A 20460-nucleotide genomic window follows, 5' to 3' on the forward strand; every position below is an offset into this window, starting at 1 on the left:
TTGTCTAGTTTGGAGAAAAGGAGGCTGAGGGTTGACCTTGTTGCTCCCTACAGCTTCTTGTGGAGGTGATGTGGAGACAAAGGTGCTTATCTCTTCTCCCTGGGATCCAGTGATAGGATGCATGGGAATGGCTCAAACCTGCATCAGAGGAGGTTCAGACTTGACATTAAGAAGCATTTCTTTACTGAGAGGGTGGTCAAACAGTGGAACGGGCTTCCTAGACAGGTGGCTGATGCCCCAGGCCTGTCAGCATTTAAGAGTCATTTGGACAATGCCTTTAACAACACTCTTTGACTTTTGGTCAGCTCTGAAGTGGTCAGACAGTTGGCCTACTGGTCATTGTACGTCCCTTCCAACAGAAATAGTCTAGTCTAGTCTAAATTGGTTTAGAATTACATAAATAGGAGCAAATTTTAAATCAAAATAGACACTTCAATTTTATTACAAGCCCATATATCCCATACAAAAAAGCAGAAAAAACAGGTATTCCTTACAACCTCAGCAAATAGCTTAAAAATACTTTCAAAAATACAACCCTGCTTTTAAACATACAAATGTTTTAATGTTTACATAAATATAAATTTTACGGTTTTCTAAATGCAACTTTCAAGTCTCTGAGCTTTTCTTCAACATGTGATATTATGTGGAAGTAGAGCCAGATCTTTAGTTTAAAGGAAAGCTACACAAATTCAAGAACAGTTTTGCCCAGAGCAATTTATAAATGTGCAAACCAAATTATCCATCTGGTTGCACCTTGTCAACTAATTTTCATCTGATACCATAAACAGAACTAACAAGTTTTTTAAAAAAGATTGTGTTTTCTCATGTCTACCCAAAATACATTAGCTCTACTTTGGGTAACAGTCCTCAGGGAGACAAATAAGGAGTTCCCACATTACTGCTTAGAAATTTTCCACCACCAGCAGTTTACCAATGTAAATATGTTTCAGATAAATATAATTTTAAAAGGTCACTTTGAAAATATTTAAACCAAGTCTCTGATATTTTTTATTTTCACACTCCCCTCCCCCCCCCCTCCCCCGCCCCAGCCATTTTCAGTTATGATCTCCAGAACTGCCTGAAATTCCCACCTGGAGATTCTGTAACAGTGAGGAAAACACTTTGGTCTAAAGATGGTTACTACTTTCATCAATCACTATCACAAATCAACACATTATCTTACCTGCACAATGACTTGCCGTACAGCTCCTCAGACACCCAGGAAAACCACCACCAAACGTGCTGGTTATGCACACAGGTGCAGCCCTGGTCACCAGTTAGACCAAAGCTGTAACTATAGGGCAAACTTGAATTTTATCCTTATATTGGAATTATAATTTAAAAGGTAGACCAAAGCTGTAACTATAGGGCAAACTTGAATTTTATCCTTATATTGGAATTATAATTTAAAAGTCATAGATTACTACAGGGTAATTATGAAGTCGTGTGGTGAGACAAATGATAATGAACTTACTTGAGATTATTAGGGCTTGTATTTGAGACTGGGTCATTCTATTATTTCTGATGAGGTACTCTATGGAAAATTTTCTTTTCTCAATTTATTTACAAAATTTCAAAATATAAATTATTTTGACAACATTATTTACTACTGTATTTTCATATACCAGTAAAATTATAATTAATAAATGGTAGTGCTAATATCTACCATACCTCTATGCAAATAGATGCATGGTATGCAATAAGGTACACTGTCAAATAACAAACTACCTGCTGACCGCAACTGTCTTCTGAAAGGTGACTGAATGAAAAAAGATTGCAAATAAAGCTACTATATTTAAAATATATTTTTTAAAAAAGAAGTCTATCTTTAATTTGGATGGAAGGTAGCTTTTTTAATTATCAGCAAATAATCCAGATGAATATTTGAAATTTAGTAGTTAAACTTCTATATTTTTCAAAAAAAAAAAAAACCAGGAGAGACAAAATATCCTAAATCAGAAATTTTTCACCCAAATACCAGAGCCATTGACTTCAGTGCAATGTGCTGATATAGTAATGACTAAAGAACTTTCTTTCAGAGATGTACTGAATTTTGCTGACTGCATATGCAGCTTTAAAATTGTATTTAATCTCTTAGTTCTTTGAAGAACAGAACAGCATAATAAAATTCAGAATAACTTTCCTTAGATTAAATTTGTTAATTTTTGAAACAACAGAAATATATTTTTTATATCTTTGGTAAGCTATGGTAAGTTGTTGGATAACACCCTTTATTGATCAGCATAACGAAAAAAATCTTTTATAATGTGATATAGTCATTAATGGTACTACATTTAATATTTTATTGAATTTATTATTTACTTTCCTGAAACATTTTAATAAAGCTCATATAATGACAGCTTGATAACATGTTAGCATTTCAAAATACTCACCTGATTAAAAATTGTATGTTAAATGCATATACTTCCCACAACATTAAATTAATCCTTTTATATAAAACACTTTAATAACAAGAGTTTAAACTGATGTTCTGTAGAGGAATGAAGGCAGTGGGTTGATTGGCATTGATGGTATGCAGCTGTGGCCTTGCCTTGAAGGCAGTGGGTTGATTGACATGGATGATGTGCAGCTGTAGCTTGTTCCTGGGAAGTGGTTAAATAGCCCTGAGGCTGGTGGGAGAGGGAGTTGGATGGAACAGGAGTAGTGTGGTCTGACTTCTGGAGGATGGCTATACAACATGGACAGTAGAATCTGACTGATGCTAAAAACCTTGTTGCAGCCTACTAGTTTGTTGTGCAGCAATGTTCAGTTTGTTGTGCCTGTTTATAGAAGGAAAGGTACTTAAAATCTGTGTTGTGTATTTTAAGTAATTTGAAATCATAATTAATTTTTAAATGTAGCCCTATTTATTATTTGAATGATAGTAAAAAATACAGTAGGTAAGTTTCTTTTGGTTTGTTTGTTTCTTTGCTTTATTGCTATTAAGATAAACATTACACCATTACAATTATTTAGGTAATTCATTTTTCTTATAACAGATGTGTGTTACTATGTAAGAGAGGTATCGATGAATGCATATATGACATGAGTATTCCTTATATTAAATATGTTGAGAAAGATATTCTGATAATCTTTATATTATCAACTGTGGTGATAATTACAGTAAATGAAGGATCACAATTGGTACCTCTTTATTGGATATGGCATTATTTGAGTATTAAAGTTCCTAGCTAGATACTACAGATACTACTGTATCCATGAGAATTAGATATACAGGAGATGCAGACTGAATACTGAGGTATCTCCAAGGTAAATACAATAAATATACTGAAATATGGAGTATATCTTGTCCAGAAATATTTTTGTTTCCTGGGTTTTGGTAGCTTGTTTTTTTCTGAAGATTTGCAGTTAAATTATTTGCAGACTGTACTAAAAACTAATCCAAATACATCCTTCACCATATATAGAACTGACTAGTTTATCCCAATAGGCAATGAAAAATAGGTTTTTTAAATGTTCATCTCTTCCTACATCTGTACAGTATAGCATGGCTATAATACTCTTTTAATCCCCTTGGGCTAAAGGGAGCCTGTGTCAGAGAGCCAACCCTCATGCCTTTTAAGAATACCATTCTAATTGTTGATGCCACTGTCAAATCTTTTGGTATAGTTCAGGTAGGTTCTGAGCATATCTATGCCATCAGGCTTATCTTTGTTTATGCTAGGGATTTTTTATTATTGATCAGCACTGTTATGCTTTCTCGGAGTTCTGTACATAAATTTTATCTACATCTGATTTTAGGCATTGAAGAAAGATCTCTGAATTTTAGACAAAATGGTATGTGACAGTGTTCCCACTGGAACTTCAGAGCTGTAACAAGGAGCTACAGTCAGCCTTTGATATTTCAGATGATAGGATTATGCCTAAGAAAACAAGGTAGCCAGAGAAACTATAATGCCATAACTTTCTCTTCCATACAAGGTACCAAGTCTTGGGAGCAACTGCACTAAAATATTCCCCAGGGTCTACAGATAACAGCTTTCAGTTTTCGTGGTGTATACATTGCACACAGGGTATTCAAAAGTGTGCATGCATGGTGGGTGTGGAAGGAAAGAGACCTCTTGCAAGCATGGATATTTTCCAAGCAATTTTAAAAATGCTCCTGTACAATATTTCCAAACTAAATAATTGAAAGCTATTTTTATCTTGGTTTTCTTTCCAAGAAAAAATATTGGTAATAAGATAAAAGAACATTGTTTTGCTTGTTTGCTGGGCCATTTTTTATTGCTCAGTTTTAATTTGAGGCAGGTGATATGGATTCACATTTCAGAGTGGGCTGGAATGAAAAAAAAAAAAAAAACCCCATTTTCATGGGCTTATTGAATTGTTTAAATCAGAAAAGACCTTTAAGATCAGAGTCCAACAATTACCTTGATACTGCCAAGTCCACCATGAAAATGTCCCTAATTGCCACATCTAAACATCTTTTAAATAGCTCCAGGGGTGGTCATTCTACCATGTTCCTGGGCAGCCTGTTACAACACTTGATCACCCTTTCAGTGAAAAAAAATTTTTTCCTAATATCCAATCTAAACCTCACCTGGTAAAACCTGAGGCCATTTCCTCTTGTCCTATTGCTGGTTAGTTGGGAGAAGAGACAACACTCACCTCAATGCAGTCTCCTTTCAGGTAGCTGTAGAGAGCAATAAGGTCTCCCCCGAGCCTCCTCTTCTCCAGGCTAAACAACCCCAATTCCCTCAGCTGTTCCTCATAACACTTGTGCTCTAGAGCCTGCACCAGCTTTGCTGCCCTTCTCTGGATGTGCTCCAGCACCTCAATGTTTTTCTTGCAGTGAGGGGCCCAACACTGAACACTGCATTCGAGGTGCAGCCTCACCAGTGTCTAGTGCAGGGGGAAAATCATTATTTTGGATACAAGCCAAGATGCTGTTGGCCTTTTTGGCCACCTGGGCACACTGCTGGCTCATGTTCAGCCACCTGTCAACCAGCACCACCAGGTCTTTTTCAAGCCATCTTCCCCAACCCTGTAGCACTGCGTGGGGTTGTTGAGTCCCAAGTGTAAGACTCTTAATTTCTCCTTGTTGAACCTCATACAATTGGCCTCAGCCCACTCTGCAGAGCCTTCCTACCCCCAAGCAGATTAACGCTCCTGCCTGACTTGGTGTTGCCTCCAATGACCTTGAGGAAATGGCCTCAAGTTGCACCAGGGGAGGTTTGATTGGATATTGGGAAAAAAAATTTCACCAAAAGGGTTGTCAAGCATTGGAAAAGGCTGCCCAGGGAAGTGGCTGAGTCACCTTCCCTTGTTTAAAAGATGTGTAGATGTGGTGATTAGGGGCTTGTTTAGTGGTGGATCTGGTAGGGGTACGTTAAAGGTTGGACTCTATGATCTTCAAGCTCTTTTCAAACCTAAACAATTCTATGATATCTGAGACAAAATTAAGATAAAATGTATAATGTGTCCATATATAAACAAAAATTAAAATTAAAAAATCTTCCAATACCTTCAGTGAAGTTCTGTTTTGCAACAGGAACTCAACAGCTGCTAAAGGCATTAAAAAAATCTTCTTCTGGGCTAGTGGAAGTTTGCACAAATTAGAGAAAGTTTTATTCAATAAGCTATTTTTATATTTATTTATTTAGCGGGGGGGTTTTTGGGTGTTTTTGGTTTGTTTTTTGTTTTTTTTTCCCAGTTACTTTTTTATGTCATTATCCCAGTGTAATTTAGTGAATAATATAGCTGTTTTTAAGAAAATCATGACTATTTAGAAATGCAACTGTTATCTGCGGGCTCCTAAACTGATTTACTAAGTAAAGGAATTACTATAATAGATCATAAAATCCTGAAATTGATAGTGGATAGCACAATCCCATTAGCAGGGCTGAATTATGAATATGAGTGTGTATATATGTGTATGTATATATATAAAAACATATACATATGTAAATTATTGAAAATTAAAAATTTAAGCATAGAATTATAAACAAAAATATAAATATATATTTACATTAAGAAATTAACATGTTTTTACATCTTATCTATAATTTTTTCTATTATATGTGTGTATAAAATGGTTAACCTATGTGAATTCTAGCAATATAAATAATATAAGGATTTCTCTAGTCCTGTTGTAGCTCACTTGCACTGAAAGAAAAGCCAGATAATCCAGAAAGTGATGTACACAGTTGTGTCCCCTGTTCTATGTTACACAGTTAGAGAATGAGGCAATTGTTTGAGAATGTGGTCCTTAACCATCTGGTTTTTCAGTACCTTAATATAAGCTTTCCTCCCACAGAGTATTTGATGTTTTTTTCCCATTTGTTATCTGAGAAAAATCTCTTAGAAGTCAATTAATTTTGCTTATACATTGGATATGTAAAACTATGTTCAAATTAGTTTCATTTTTTAAACATGTGACAAAAGGTTGTGAAGCTTGTTTTAATGTTTTAACTTACGTTTTCTGTTTATTGTATGAATTTGTCTATTAATAAACATGATGTCTGTATAGATAATTCACTCTCTTTTGGGGACAAGTTATCTACAGAAAAAACGGAGTACCATCTTTGGAGAAACTGAGTCCTCTAGCATGAATTCAGTTTTCTAAAGGCAAAAAACTGCTGCAAAGGTTGTTTTGAAAAATGGTGGTACCAGCTACAAAGACAAGTTTCTGATGGCAATTCATAAATTGTTCATAGAAAAGGCCATGCATAGGTTGCTAGAGATTTGGGATGTCAACAGTATTTGGAAGATTAAAAGCAGGAGTTGCTTTGTCCTATGACTGTGAAATGGTAACAGGCTAGGTGTATATACCAACAGAAAAGGAAGCTCTGCAATGGCTGTATCAAGATTAATATTCACTGAAAGAGAGGAGTTATGGGCAAAAATATTATCTGATTGTGTATGCAAAGACTGTATCTAACTGTATTTCACAGGCAGGCAGATCGAGAATGCTGTCATCCTTATTTCTAAAACCCCTAACTTTTGAACTCTGACATTCTTTTAACATATTTTTTAAATATGCATGTAATGTATAATGCATATATGTAGAAAAGGCAGTTCTGACAGTAACATGTTCTCACTTTATCTGCTGTTAACTATTTGTTTTCTCAGAAAACTGATCAAACCCAAAAACATTTCAGAATTTGCAACAGAAGTGAATTGACATTCTTTTAAGAGTCTTAATTCTTACTTTTTGTTACTTTTAAAACATTAATCTGTTCCAACTGATTTTATTTTCACTTGCATTTATATACTACATTCTTGTTTGTGATTGTGTGACAGGAAAGGGAAATCAAATACATAAAAATGTTCAATTTATCTCTGTTCTGCTCTCTCAGATATGGTAAAAGGTGATGGTTTCAAAGGATCTATTTCTCTTACAAAGGTGTATTTTTGTTATTACAAAGATGATCTGTAGTTTCAGGACAAAACTATTTAAAATTCATTTTAATCCAGCTCCTAGGAGTATCAATCAGAAATGACATTTTATTTGTATTTCACCTAAATATTGTCATATGCCATTTTACTTCAGCAAGCAGATGGTGTAGTGTTTAGTTCTCAGGTGTTGGGAATGTTGATGGACTCATCATCTTTGGCACGCTTTGTGTTGTACTTTTTAAGGAATAGCATGTTACACTAATTGACAGAAATTACACATTTCAGCTATGCACCCAATTCTCAGCACAGAGTGATGCATTAAATAAAGCTAGTGTTTCACTAACTTAATTAGCAACCTTAGCTTTCTGACAGTCTGAGAGATTTAAGGTCAAGAAGCATTAGTTATTTCATGGATTTGATTTACCTGAACTTTGCCTGTTTAAGACTAAATGTCTGAGATCAATTTTATTTTAATATGTAAAATGTGTACATTGTCCAGGCAATCCTGGAGATTTATATCTGTACTAGTAAGAACATATTGTAGCTGCAGAAAAAGTGCTTTTTGTGTATCTTTAATCAGTGTGATATTAGAACCTATAAGAAAGGGAAGTTACAAAATAACTGTTGTGGTTTTTAGTAACCCAACTTTTGATACAGTAAGCCCTGTTTTTCCTTCCTCTGCTAGGTGTGTCCATGACATCTCAGACTTAAGCAAACTATTATATCGCTCAAAGTACAGAATGAACTCACTTCCACTTGAAGAATGTTCTTATTGATAAAATAGTTCCTACTTTCCCACAAACACATACTATCTGAAGAGAACAGCTGAGTATAAAAGAAGTTTCAATCACTTGTTTAGAAAGAGTCATCACTGATTTTATATGCAAGATTTTTGGCCAAGAGACAGCGGTATTTAAACAGTGAAACATAAAATATGAAATTGCACTAAACAAAAATAATAGAGATAAAATAAGACTATGTTACTGCTTCATAATGCTATCCAAGAGTTCATTTACTCAAAAAGAGATGTAGGCTAGGACACTTCCAAAAAACATTGAAATCTTTCTAAGTGAAGGGTCATTTTTGAAAGGAATAACTGTCAATTTATTGGAAGCGCAACCTTGAAGGTTCTTATTCAACCAGGTCAACCTGTGTTGTACATATTTGCTCAGCATATAACAATTTAGGTGGCTGGGTTTTTTTTAGCTACAATCACTTAACTGTATAATAAATCTGTGTTCACCACATAAACAAAATAGTCTTTACAAAAAAGAATAGGCAGAATATTAACCCTTCAGCATGTAACTTCTAGATCTGTATTAGGACAAACTCTGAAGCTCTTTAATTATTCATCTTTCCTAACCTGATAAATTTATTGAGCATAGATTGCTGTGCTGTTTGGAACAAAAATAAAAAACTGAAAAGCTGTGTGACTTTTTCAGATGATAATCTACATATTAGTGAATGTAGTGAAAGTATCCACTGATAAACACAATTGTTCTCAGACACCTGAATGATGTTTTTTTAAAAAAGGTATTTGGCAGAAATAGACTAAGTAGACTAGAAAAGAGAAGATGAGTGAGCAGAAGCTGAGCAGAAAAGATGTTTAAAAAAAAAACAGAGGAGGAAAAAAACATTGAAAGGCATGATACACAGCACTGTTTACACCAAATCTAAAAATGAGAGGAAAAAAATATTTTCTCTGTCTAGATAGGCTGCTAGAGAGGACTCCAAGCATGTTCTGAAAGCCAGATTTCTTGTTGAAGTCACTATGCAGTTTAAACTCCAATTGATTTCAAGAAAAGTATGCATAGCTGCAAAAGCTGAATTAGAGCTTTAAGATTACTTAGCTATTAATTCAGACATACAAATTACTAAATAAAAATTAGAATTATTTTGGTATTGGGTTTGGTTTTACCATTGTAATGTAAAAAAAATTTTCCATGGTAACTTTCCAGTTACCCCCAAAATATTCCTTAGCAATATTACTAAAAAGGTCCCAAATTTCTTCACTTTATCTTTTTAATTTGAGATTACAATTTTGAAAGGATTTTATTGCAAGTCTATAGAAAATGCATTGGAGTCTGAGACAGCAAAACAATGTATTCAGGCGTTAAGAATGTCCAGTTAAATGGTATTACCGGGTGAGATAAAAGGAAAGAAAGAAATTCAGTTTGAGTCTTTGTTAATATTACCAAGAATAATGCATCAATGTCTATAGGAAACAACAGGAAACTAATACAGTTTTGGATTATTTTTTTCTCATACTTGCTTAGAGTCTAAAATTGCCATTAATATATAGATATATAATTTCACTAAGGCCTCTCCAGTGTGATTCCAAGGTGCTCAATTTCAACATGCTCTTAACTTAGAGGATTTGAACAGTCTATACAAGTCAATATGACTAAAGATTCTTCAAAGTAATTGCTATTAATGATTCATTTTTTCACAGCATAAACCAGTTTCAAATGTGGAATACATTTTGTGTGACAACAAAAAGAAATTAAGAAGATGTTTTTGTTTGTAATGTAATATTCAAAAGTTCTGCCTGGCCCCTTTATAAAGTTCTTCTGTCGTATATGTGTTTTCAATCTATTCTGTAATAAATAACTAGATTTGAAAACATCACCATCTCATTAAGTTTTCTTGAATATTTGTTAACAGTGTGTATATACTATCTGCTTCTCCTTAGTACCTGTTGAATGGACAACCAGTTCATAGAATTAACACATGTATGAAATCCACATAGAGGCCAGTACAGCTTGTGGTGGTGCAGCTGGAATGTAGTGTCTTTCCTCCCTTACTAGTTTTTTTTTGTTTGACTGAATTATTATTCCAGTTTCCCTTAAAGAACTTCCCTTCTAAGAATAATACCTCATGAACCTTCATGGCTTTTTCTTTTCATGAGGATGAAGAACAATGGGATGTTACACAGATGTATCAAAAACTTCAGATTCTTCTAATTTTTCAAAACACTTTCTAGTTAAAGTATTTGGAACACATGCTTCTTTATATTAGAGCTAAAATATCTGGAAAGATTAGCATCCAAGTATGACTGAAGAAGTTCTGTTTACACTTGTACTGATCCAAAGCTGTGTATTTTATATGTCAGCAAAAATATCAGAAGTTAATCTAACTATACATTAGTTTTCTTAATACTTATCACATATTACTGTTATTGCATATTAGGCTCAGAAACTGCAGCTGTAGACCAAGACTTGACAATTTCAGTTGTGGTAAAAGCAAAAGAACAAAAACCCCTTTTTTGTACTCCTGGAAAATCCCTGGTATTGGGGGTGATAACTTTGAGGGGGGAAGCTTTGTGTAACAATGGCATAATTCTCAAAAAATATGTCATATTGTTTCATTTTTTTAATAATAAACACAATATTTTAAATATATTTTCCATGAAAAGGAATAACATTCTGTAAAAGAGTAAGTGCTCCTAACAGAACAACATTTAACCAAATGTTTAATAGAAAAAAAAGTAAGTCTTCTGGAGACACAAATCTCTTCCTCTGTTCTCGGAGACCTTTGAGTATTTCAGAGTTTTCAAGAGCTGATAAGAATTTTAGGATCCTGCTTATCAAGTCTAAGTGCCAAACAAGACCAAACACGTGGCTAAAATCTACTCTCCTTTACAACCTCTCATTTAAACTTTTTTCGATAGTATTACTGCTGTGAATTAGCTAATGCATTTTTAATCCAAAGGGAGGAAGATGATGTTGGAATTCACCAGTGCAGTGAAGCAGACTCTGTTTACCCTGCTGTTGCTGAAAAGCTATAAAATAAAAGGTTCTTTGTAAATGTAAAGTAATATTACAGCTGATATGTCAAGTGGATTTGCATAATGAAACTATTTAAATACATTAAGTAAAAACTAGAGGTAACAATTTGCTTTTAAATATCTGTGGAAGAACATTGCAAAACATTTAGTCAGCACTAAAGATCTGTATCAAATACTCTTCCTACAGTCACATTGTAGAAAATATGTTTTAAGATGTCTGTACATTTCCTTAGTCAGTAAAATTTTATCAAATATATCTCTGTGCACTAAAATAAAACATAGGTTCTACTGGAGTTCAGGATCCTGTGACCAGAGAGCAGGGATAAAAATAGAATCACATGCCTGGACTTCAGGAGAGACGACTGGTCTCTTCAGAGGTCTCTTCAGCAGTCTCCTTGGAAGAATCCTGTGGGATACAACCATGGAGGGAATAGGGTCCAAGGGAGATGAATTATGTTCAAGGATCACCTCAAAGAGCAGGAAGTCAAGCCAAGGTGGCAGGAGGCCTACAAGTATGAACAAAGAGTTCCTGACTAAACTCAGACATGAAAAGAAGTATACAAGAAGTGGAAGAAGGGTCAGGTAACCTGGGGGGGAATATACAAACACCGTCTGAGAGTACAGTAATGGAGTCAGGAAAGCCAAAGCCCAGCTGGACTTGAATCTAGCAAGGGATGTGAAAGGCAACAAGAAAGGTATCAAGAGGTACATCAGCTGTAAAAAAAACAAACCCAAAAACCAAAACAAAACAAATTAGGAAAATGTGGGCCTACTGCTGAATGCAGCAGAGCTCTGGTGACAGAGGACACAGAAAAGGTTGAGGTACTCAGTGATGACTTTGCCTCAGTCTTTCTTGGTAACACCAGCCTTCAAAAATCTTAAGCCCTGGAGATAAGAGAGAAGGTCTAGAGCAGGGGTCCTCAATCTTTTTAACCAGGGGGCCGGTACATGGATGCAGTGGCAGGCCGTCATCTGCAGTCCCTTGGTTTCCCCCCCCGCAACCCCCAGTGGGGGGGGGGGGGGGGGGGGGGGGGGGGCGGAGGGGTTCTGTAAATACCGGGGGCCGGATTGAGGACCCTGGGGGGCCATATCAAGCCCGAGGACCACAGTTTGAGGACCCCTGGTCTAGAGCAAGGAAGACTCACATTTTGTAGAGAAGGCTTAGGTTAGGGAACACTAGAACAAATTGGACAAAAACAAGTCCAAGGGACCTGCCTGGACTCACCCACAGGGGCTGAGAATGTTGGCTGATTTCATTGTGAAGTCACTCTCAATTACCTTTGAAAGGTCATGGCAGTTCATTGCAGGAAAAAAGCAATCATCACTCCCATCTTCAAGGGGAAGGATCTAGGAACTACAGACAAGTCAGCTTTAGCTCAGTCCGTGCAAAGGTGTTGCAGCAATTAATCCTGAAAACCCTTTCCAGGCACATGAAGGACAACAAACTGATCAGGAATAGTCAAAATGGATTTATGATGCTGAAGTTGTGCTTAGCCAACCTGAAATCTCTCTGCCATGAGGTGACTAGCTTGGTGGATGAGGGGAGAGCAGTAGATCCTGTTTTATCTTGACTTTCACAACGTTTTTAACACTGTCTCCCATAACATCCTCATAGAAAAGCTGACATCGGTTAGATAAGTGGACAATGAGATGGATTGAAAACTGGCTGAACATCTGCGTTCATGAGGTTTGTGATCAGAACACAACATCCAGCTGGAGAACAGTCACTGGGGTTACACCCCAGAGTATTGATATTGTGCCCAATATTGTTTAAGCTTGTCTTTAATTATCTGGATGATGGTCCCCACAAAACTAGGAGAACTGACTGATACATCAGATGGTTGTACTGCTATTCAGGAGGGTCTTGACAGGCTGGGCAGATGAAGAGAAGAAACTCATGAACTTCAACAAAAGGAAATTTCGAACCTGGCACCTGGAGAGGAGCAACCCCATGCATCAGTGCATGCTAGGGACCAATAGGCTGGAAAGTACCTTTTCACAGAAGGGCCAGAGGGTCCTGGTGAATAAATTGAATATGAGCCAGAAACACATGTGTCCTTGTGTCAAAGGTGGCCCCCAGCATTAGTAAGAATGTTGCTAGCAGGTAAAGGAAGACTATTCTCCTCTACTCAGCTTTACCAAGGCCACATCTAGCTTGCTGGATCAGATTCTGGACTCCCCAGTACAAGAGAGGCATGAACATATTGGAATGAGGCCAGCAAAGGGCCACAAAAGGTGATAAAGGGCTTGGAGCATTATTCATACAAGGAAAAGCTGATAGTCCTGGGCCGGTTCAGCTTCAAGAGGAGAAGACTCAGGGAGATTTTATCTCTGCATATAAATAGCTAATGGAGTGTAGTAAAGAAGAGTGAGCTAGGCTTCTCTTTGACAGGACAAGAAGCCATGGGCACAAATTGAAATTCCACCTGAACATAAGTATTTTTCACCACCGATACATGGGTTAGATTAAACAATTTAACAGATTGCCCAAAGAGGCTGTAGAGTCTCTGTCCTTGAAGATATTAAAAACTCAACTGGGCACAGTCCTGGACAACCTGCTCTAGTTGACCCTGCCCTGAGCAGAGGAGGTTGGAATACATGATCTCCAGAGATGCCTTCCAGCCTCAGCTGTTCTGTATTCTGGGACTGCAAACATTGAAGTTGACTCTGAGTAGCAGACTGAGTAAGATGACCTCCAGAGACACCCTTCAACCTACATTATTTTGTGATTCTAAAATTAAATTTTTTGAATAATTTTGAAAATAGTGAAAAATGTAAGAATAAAATAGTTACATTTCATTTTTTGATTCTTTTTCTTCTCCCTGTTTTTGAAGTCTGGGATTGTGTGAACAAATCTGTGTTTCGTTTAAGATATTATTAGTTTAACCTATTGGCTATCAGGTATTTCCAAAGGAAGTCTGTATTTTTGTGTTAAGTGCAGTCAATTTTACCTATTCTTACCAAAACTTTCAAATCGGTAACAAAAATCCCAGTAACCTAACCTGGAACTTGATCAAGAACTCCGTAAAAAGGGCCCTAACAGTAATGTTGGCTTTATTTTTAATGTTGCCTCCATTCTCCATTTTGAGTAAAAGTAACATACTGGCACACATTCATGTACCTGAAGACTGCATATACATATATATATATATATATATATATGTATGTGTGTGTGTGTAATTTTTACCTGACTAGATGAAATGGTAAAATTACATTTAGATTAACAGATAAAGTACTATTCATGATAACTGAAACTGTGCTAAAAATCAGTCATATCAAGGGCTCCATTTCATAAAGCACTGTGTAAATGCAAAACAGGTGATTTTTTTTTTTCTCATTAAAAGCTTACAGATTAGGTACTCATAAATTTATGGCTGCGCTGAAAAGGACTGAAAGAAGTTCAGGTTTCTGCTAAGATAGAGTTAATTTTCTTTTCAGTAGCTGGTACAATGCTGTGGTTTGGATTTAGTATAAAAATAATGTTGATAATAAACTGATGTTTTTAGGTTTTGCTACATAAAGTTTATACTAAGTCAAGGACTTCCCATTTTTTTAGGCTTTGCCCGCAAGAAAGCTAGAGGGGCAGGAAGAAACTGGGAGGGGACACAGCCAGGGCAGCTGATCCAAACTAGCCAAAGGGATATTCCATACCATAGAATGTCATGCTGGGTATATAAACTGGGTGGGTTGGCTGGGGCTGGCCAATTCCTGGGGACTGGGTGGGCATGGGTCAGTGGGTGTTGAGCAGTTGTACATCATGTCTTGGTATTTTTTCCCTCCTTTTCCTTTTCATTGCAATTGTTGTTACTGTTGTTTTTAATGTTATTATCTTTTATTTTAATTTAGTTATCAAATTGCTCTTATCTCAACCCAAAGGTTTTACCTTTTCCCTGACTCTCCTCCCCATCTTGGGGGCTGGGGTGGGCAGGGAGCATGAGCAAGCAGCTGTGTGGTACTTAGTTGCTAGCTGGGGTTGAACTATGACAGTCCTTTTTGGTGCCCATCCTCGGGTATGAAGGGTTGAGACAATGACAGATCTGACTAGGGTGTGTTAAAACAAATTTTTTATAAGTATCCATTATATTGGTTTATAATCACTGGCCACAATGCTGATTTCTTTGCTCTCAAAATTGCTGCCAACGACCTCAGGGTTGCATTACGTATTTTACTTTCTGTATGTGTTCCCGGTGATGCTGTTTATCGTCCTTGGGGCCTGGGCTAAAATTATCATTGTGTTGTACTATATAATGCTGGCTTCTGATATAACAGATTTGCAGGTCATGAAATTAATCTGGTCTGTGTACTCAGCATTGCCATCACCCTGTACTTTGGGTGTCATTTGATGGGAATTATTAATAATTACACCTCTTGCCTTTTCCTCTCAGAAAGCCAGTCTATGGAGGAGACATCATTCTACATCTTGTCCTTCCCAGCCAGGTTAACTACAGTAGCATTTGAGAATGTTGAAAACTTTGAAAGTCCTCAGGATGTTGAAACCGGCATGATCCTATTGCTGTGAATGCTCAATGTGTTCCTTTTCAGTTTCTTAGGCATTGCCAGTGAGAAGGCTGGAGAGGCACAAAAAATTGGGAGGGGACACAGCTAAGGCAGCTGACCTGGAATAGCCAAAGGCATATTCCATACCATAGAATGTCATACTGAGTATGCAGACTGGTGGAAGGGTTGGTTAGGTCTGGCCAATAGCTGCTCAGAGACTGGGTGGGCATCAGTCAGCAGGTGGTAAGCAATTGTATTGTGCATCACTTCTTCTTTTTTCCTTTTTAATTTTATTCCTCTGTCCCCCTCCCTCTCTTCAGTATAACTGTTATTATTTTATTTTATTTCAGTTATTAAATTGTTCTTATCTCAACCCTCAAGTGTTACCTTTTTCTTGATTCTCCTCCCCATCCTGCTGGGGGCAGGGGTGAGTGAGCAGCTGCATGGTACTTAGTTGCTGGCTGGGGTTAAACCACAACATCGTCATACACAATTATGACTGTGCTGAAAGGGACGGAAGGAAGTCCCTTTATAACCTTTAAATAAGCAAAATGGATTTGGCATGCAAGCACATGATCATCTCATCTGTGGTGGGTTGACCTTGGCTGGCGGCCAGATATGCACACAGCTGCTCTCTCACTCCCCCACCTCAAACAGGAGAATCTTGCAGGTCAAGGTAAAGATGATGAGATCACTTACCAATTTACCATCACAGGTAAAACAGAATAATCTTGAAGAAATTTAATTTGTTGCCAATTAATTCATTTTTGGATAGTAAGGAGAAAAAGAAAAAGTAAATTTAAAACAATACCTTTCTCACACATTCCCAGACTTCACTCCTTCATTCTCAACTCCTCTGCCTCTCTCCCACCCCAAGCAGCACAGGGAGGGATGAGGAATGGGGGCTGTTACAGTCAGTCCATGATAGCTCCTCTCTGCTGCTCCTGCCTTCTCACACTTTTCCCCGGCAGCAGCATGGGCTTTCCAGAAGCCACAGTTCCCTCAAGAAATACACAGCTACTGTGAAGTGAGGTCCTCCACAGGCTGCAGTGTGGATATCTGCTCTGGCATGGTCCTCCTCAAGGGCTGCAGGGAAACTGACCTTTGCTCCACTAGCTGCAGTGGAACCTCTGCTCCAAGATCTGGAGCATCTCCTCCCACTCCCTCTCTGACCCTGATGTCTGCAGGGCTGTTTCCCACACTTTTTTTCCTCACTCCACACCACCTGCGCGTTTGCTGCTTCTTAACTATGTTTTCCCAATGGTGTCCCACCCGTGGCTGACAAGCTCACCTGTGCCCCGTGGTGGGTACATTGGAGATGGCTGGAACCAGCTGTCTCCATCATGGGCAGCCCCTGGCCTCTTAACAGACGTCACCCTACAGCCCTTCCTCTGCTAGTACCTGGATACCTACACATCACCTCTACAGAGAAGCAAGCAGAATTAAAGACTGACTGGACCTTAGCCTCTGCTTCCCTTGTATATTAAACCAATGCCACTGATGCCCAAGTGTTAGGCTCTACAACCAGTATAAATTAAAAGAAAACATTTGTACCTTATTGGAAATGGTGGAAGAACAAATAAACTAATGCACATGTGTGAGATGCAAAAGCATGCAGATGCTCTTCTACCTCTGTGGAATTTATAGTTCAAGCTCAAGTTTTACCAAAAATAATGCACTCAGAAATCATACTGTTCATAGCTGTCCTGGTTTCAGCTGGGACAGAGTTAATTCTTTTCTTAGTAGTTAGTACAGTGCTGTGTTTTGGTCATGATGTGAGTACAATGTTGATAGGACGCTGATGTTTTCAATTATTGCTGAGTGATGTTTATGTTAGATCAAGAACTTTTTGATTTCTTGGGCCCTGCCAGCAAGAGGGCTGGAGGGTCACAGGAAATTGGGAAGGGACACAGCCAGGACAGGTGACCCAAGCTAGCCAAAGAGTTATTCGATACCATATGACATCATGCTGAGTATATAAACTGGGGGAAGAAGAAGGAAGGTGGGGACATTCAGCATTATGGTGTTTGTCTTCCCAAGTGACTAAGTGTGATGGAGCCCGGCTTTCCTGCGGATGGCTGAACACCTGCCTGGCCATGGGAAGTGGTGAATGAATTGCCTTGCTTGTGTGCGCGGCTTTTGCTTTACCTATTAATGGTTACACTGGAAGACACACGCCACAATGCTGCATGTCCCCCTTTTCCTTCTTCTTCCCCTGGTTTATATACCCAGCATGACATCATATGGTATGGAATATCCCTCTGGCTAGTTCGAGTCACCTGTCCTGGCTGTGTCCCCTCCCAGTTTCCCGTGCCCCTCCAGCCCCCTCACTGGCAGGGCCCAAGGAACTGAAAAGTCCTTGACTTAGTATAAACGTTTCTCAGCAGCAACTAACAACATCATTGTGCTATCAACATTGTTCTTATGCCAAATCCCAAACACAGCACTGCACCAGCTACTAAGAAGAAAACTAACTCTATCCCAGCTGAAACCAGGACACTAGGCAGAAGGGTCTGGAAAATATTGTCAGTAAAGCTGAAGGCAAAGAAAGCATTGTGTATCTCTGCCTTACCTGTACGCACTTTCACTAAATCATCCAGCATGTTCAGCTTCAGGCCAAATTTTTCCTTCTTTATTTTTTTATTCATACTATAACAGTAGAAGTTATATTAGCCCTTATTGTCCCTCTGGTTTCATTCCCAGTTGTACTTTGGCTTTCCTAACAGCAGCCCTTCATGGCCTGGAAACATTGCTGCAATTCACGTTTGTAGATGGGCCTTACTTCTATATCCTCTGTGTGTTCTTTTATGCTTTGAGGGTCAATCAAGAGTTCCCTGTTTAACCAAGATAATCTCCTTATATGTCTGTTCATTTTCCTGTGAATGAGAATGAATTATTTTTGTGCTTGAAAAATATTGTCCCTAAAGACGTAGTATAGGGTGGGATTTTTTTCTATTTCTAATTCAAGACAAGGTGAATTTCACTGCCTGCTAGCTTACTGAAGTATGGAGACTTATACATCCATGTTTAAAGCTGACAAAAAATATACATAGTCTTCTTTTAAGTTTTTTGTTTATATTGTTTATAGTTATTATTGTTAATAAATAAGATTAGAGCTCTTGGAATCACAAACAATCTACTGGAAATCAAGCTACCATTTTACAAAATATAAATATGATTTAACTATTTTTTAAATATAATGTAACTAATTGACAAATCTAGAACACTGAATATGACTAGAATAAAAGAAAAAAGTACAAAGAGACATAAATGGAAAAAAGCAACTATGAAGGTAATACTAAGATATTTTCCAGTAGAATTAGTCAGACGGATGTTTTTACGGTATTCTAAGATGATGTGAAATGCTTATCACGGTTATTACTTTTGTAGTACAGCTTGTCTGTCAATGTTACAGTCAGTACCAGAATAACAGAGGTTTTGAAGTGGCAAATATTTTAATATATGTTGCAGTGCTGACTGGTAAAATCAAAATGTTGATAGTAAAGACTCATTTGATACCAGTGATACCAAAAGATTAATGTATAACCTTAGTAAATGCATAACCTTAGTATAATTATTAGATTGTAATTGAGAAGTCCCTGTATTACTATAATTATTAGATTGTGATGGAGAAGACCTGGTATTGTATGGACAAGATTTATGATCCAACTTGAAAAGAGTATCTAGGATGAAAGAAAAGAACTGATTGAATCTCATGGAAACCTATCAGGTTTTGTGAAGAAACATTGTAAAAGGAGCAAGATGACTGGGACATGAAGTGTTTAGAAGACAATGTCTCGGTGGTCACAAAAGCAGTCCTCCTACTCAAAAGAGAAGACAACTAAGCATGTGCAAAAGAAAGGACTAATGTAAATAAATTCTGGGAAATAATCAAATATTTATGGGATTTGGGGGAAATATAATGCATATGTGTGATTATACAGAATATAAGGGACATGTATTTGAGGACAAGGTGAGCACGTTAGGTGAAGCTATCCCCTGTGCTCCTGGCACCATAGTAAAGAATGCCTGCCTTCCAAACTTCGAAACAAGTCTTAGAAAGTTCATTCAACTGATCTTTCAGTAATACATTGAAGAAGTAACCAGTAAAGATCATGGAAACTACTGAAAATGCAGTAATATAGTAAGGATGAGTATGGAAATCAGATACCACATTTCAAAAAGGTGTTATATAAATTTAAAAATATATATTAAAATGCGGAAAATAATTGGTTTGTGTTTTGTAGTTTGTTGGGGAAAAAAAGGGAAAACAACCTTTTTAGAAAGTCAGAATTTTCTCCCATGTGATGCATATTGGCATTGAGTAAGATTCATTTCAGCTAGTTCAATTGTCTACTTTAGGAAGAGATGCACTTATTTCCAGAAATGCATATTTGACACTATTTGATTATTGTTTACACAGATAATCAGTGCAACTATCTTGAACACAGATATCTAGGACATAGAAGTCTACACTGTCACTTGGATCTCATACATGGTGTCATAATCATCATAATGCTAAGGCGCAAGCCACCCACTACTCCAACTCACCGGCAAAGCTGAAATACTAAGCCAAATAGCTTTTAAATAAGTAAAAGATGTAAAAATGACACTGACTGGTGAAAATAGATATTATTTTTCCAGGGCCTGATTACACTGTTACATATGTATCAATGAGCATATATGTGTGTGCATATGCAAGTATATGTGTGCTTACATGTGAATGTTTACATATGTTCAAATCAAAAAGCTACTTGTAGACAACATGTCTTTCTAGGAATAATAGGCCAAAATCAAGGAAATGGTACAGTACTGCA

The 20460-nt window shown here is 37.2% G+C and overlaps 1 protein-coding gene across 1 annotated transcript in view; it reads right to left on the reverse strand.

The window, feature by feature from the left end:
* Window positions 1–11431: 11431 nt before the first annotated feature.
* Window positions 11432–20460, reverse strand: part of LOC130144875 (uncharacterized) — a 47167-nt gene continuing 38138 nt past the window's right edge. The window contains exons 3-4 of the mRNA XM_056329103.1: window positions 18216–18292; window positions 11432–11652 (exon numbers count right to left, since the gene is read on the reverse strand). Coding sequence (XP_056185078.1) covers window positions 11432–11652; window positions 18216–18292 — 298 coding nt within the window. The remainder of the gene's footprint in view (window positions 11653–18215; window positions 18293–20460) is intronic.

The sequence above is a fragment of the Falco biarmicus genome, chromosome 2 (genome assembly GCF_023638135.1).
Source record: "Falco biarmicus isolate bFalBia1 chromosome 2, bFalBia1.pri, whole genome shotgun sequence".
In the NCBI taxonomy this organism is placed as follows: Eukaryota; Metazoa; Chordata; class Aves; order Falconiformes; family Falconidae; genus Falco; species Falco biarmicus.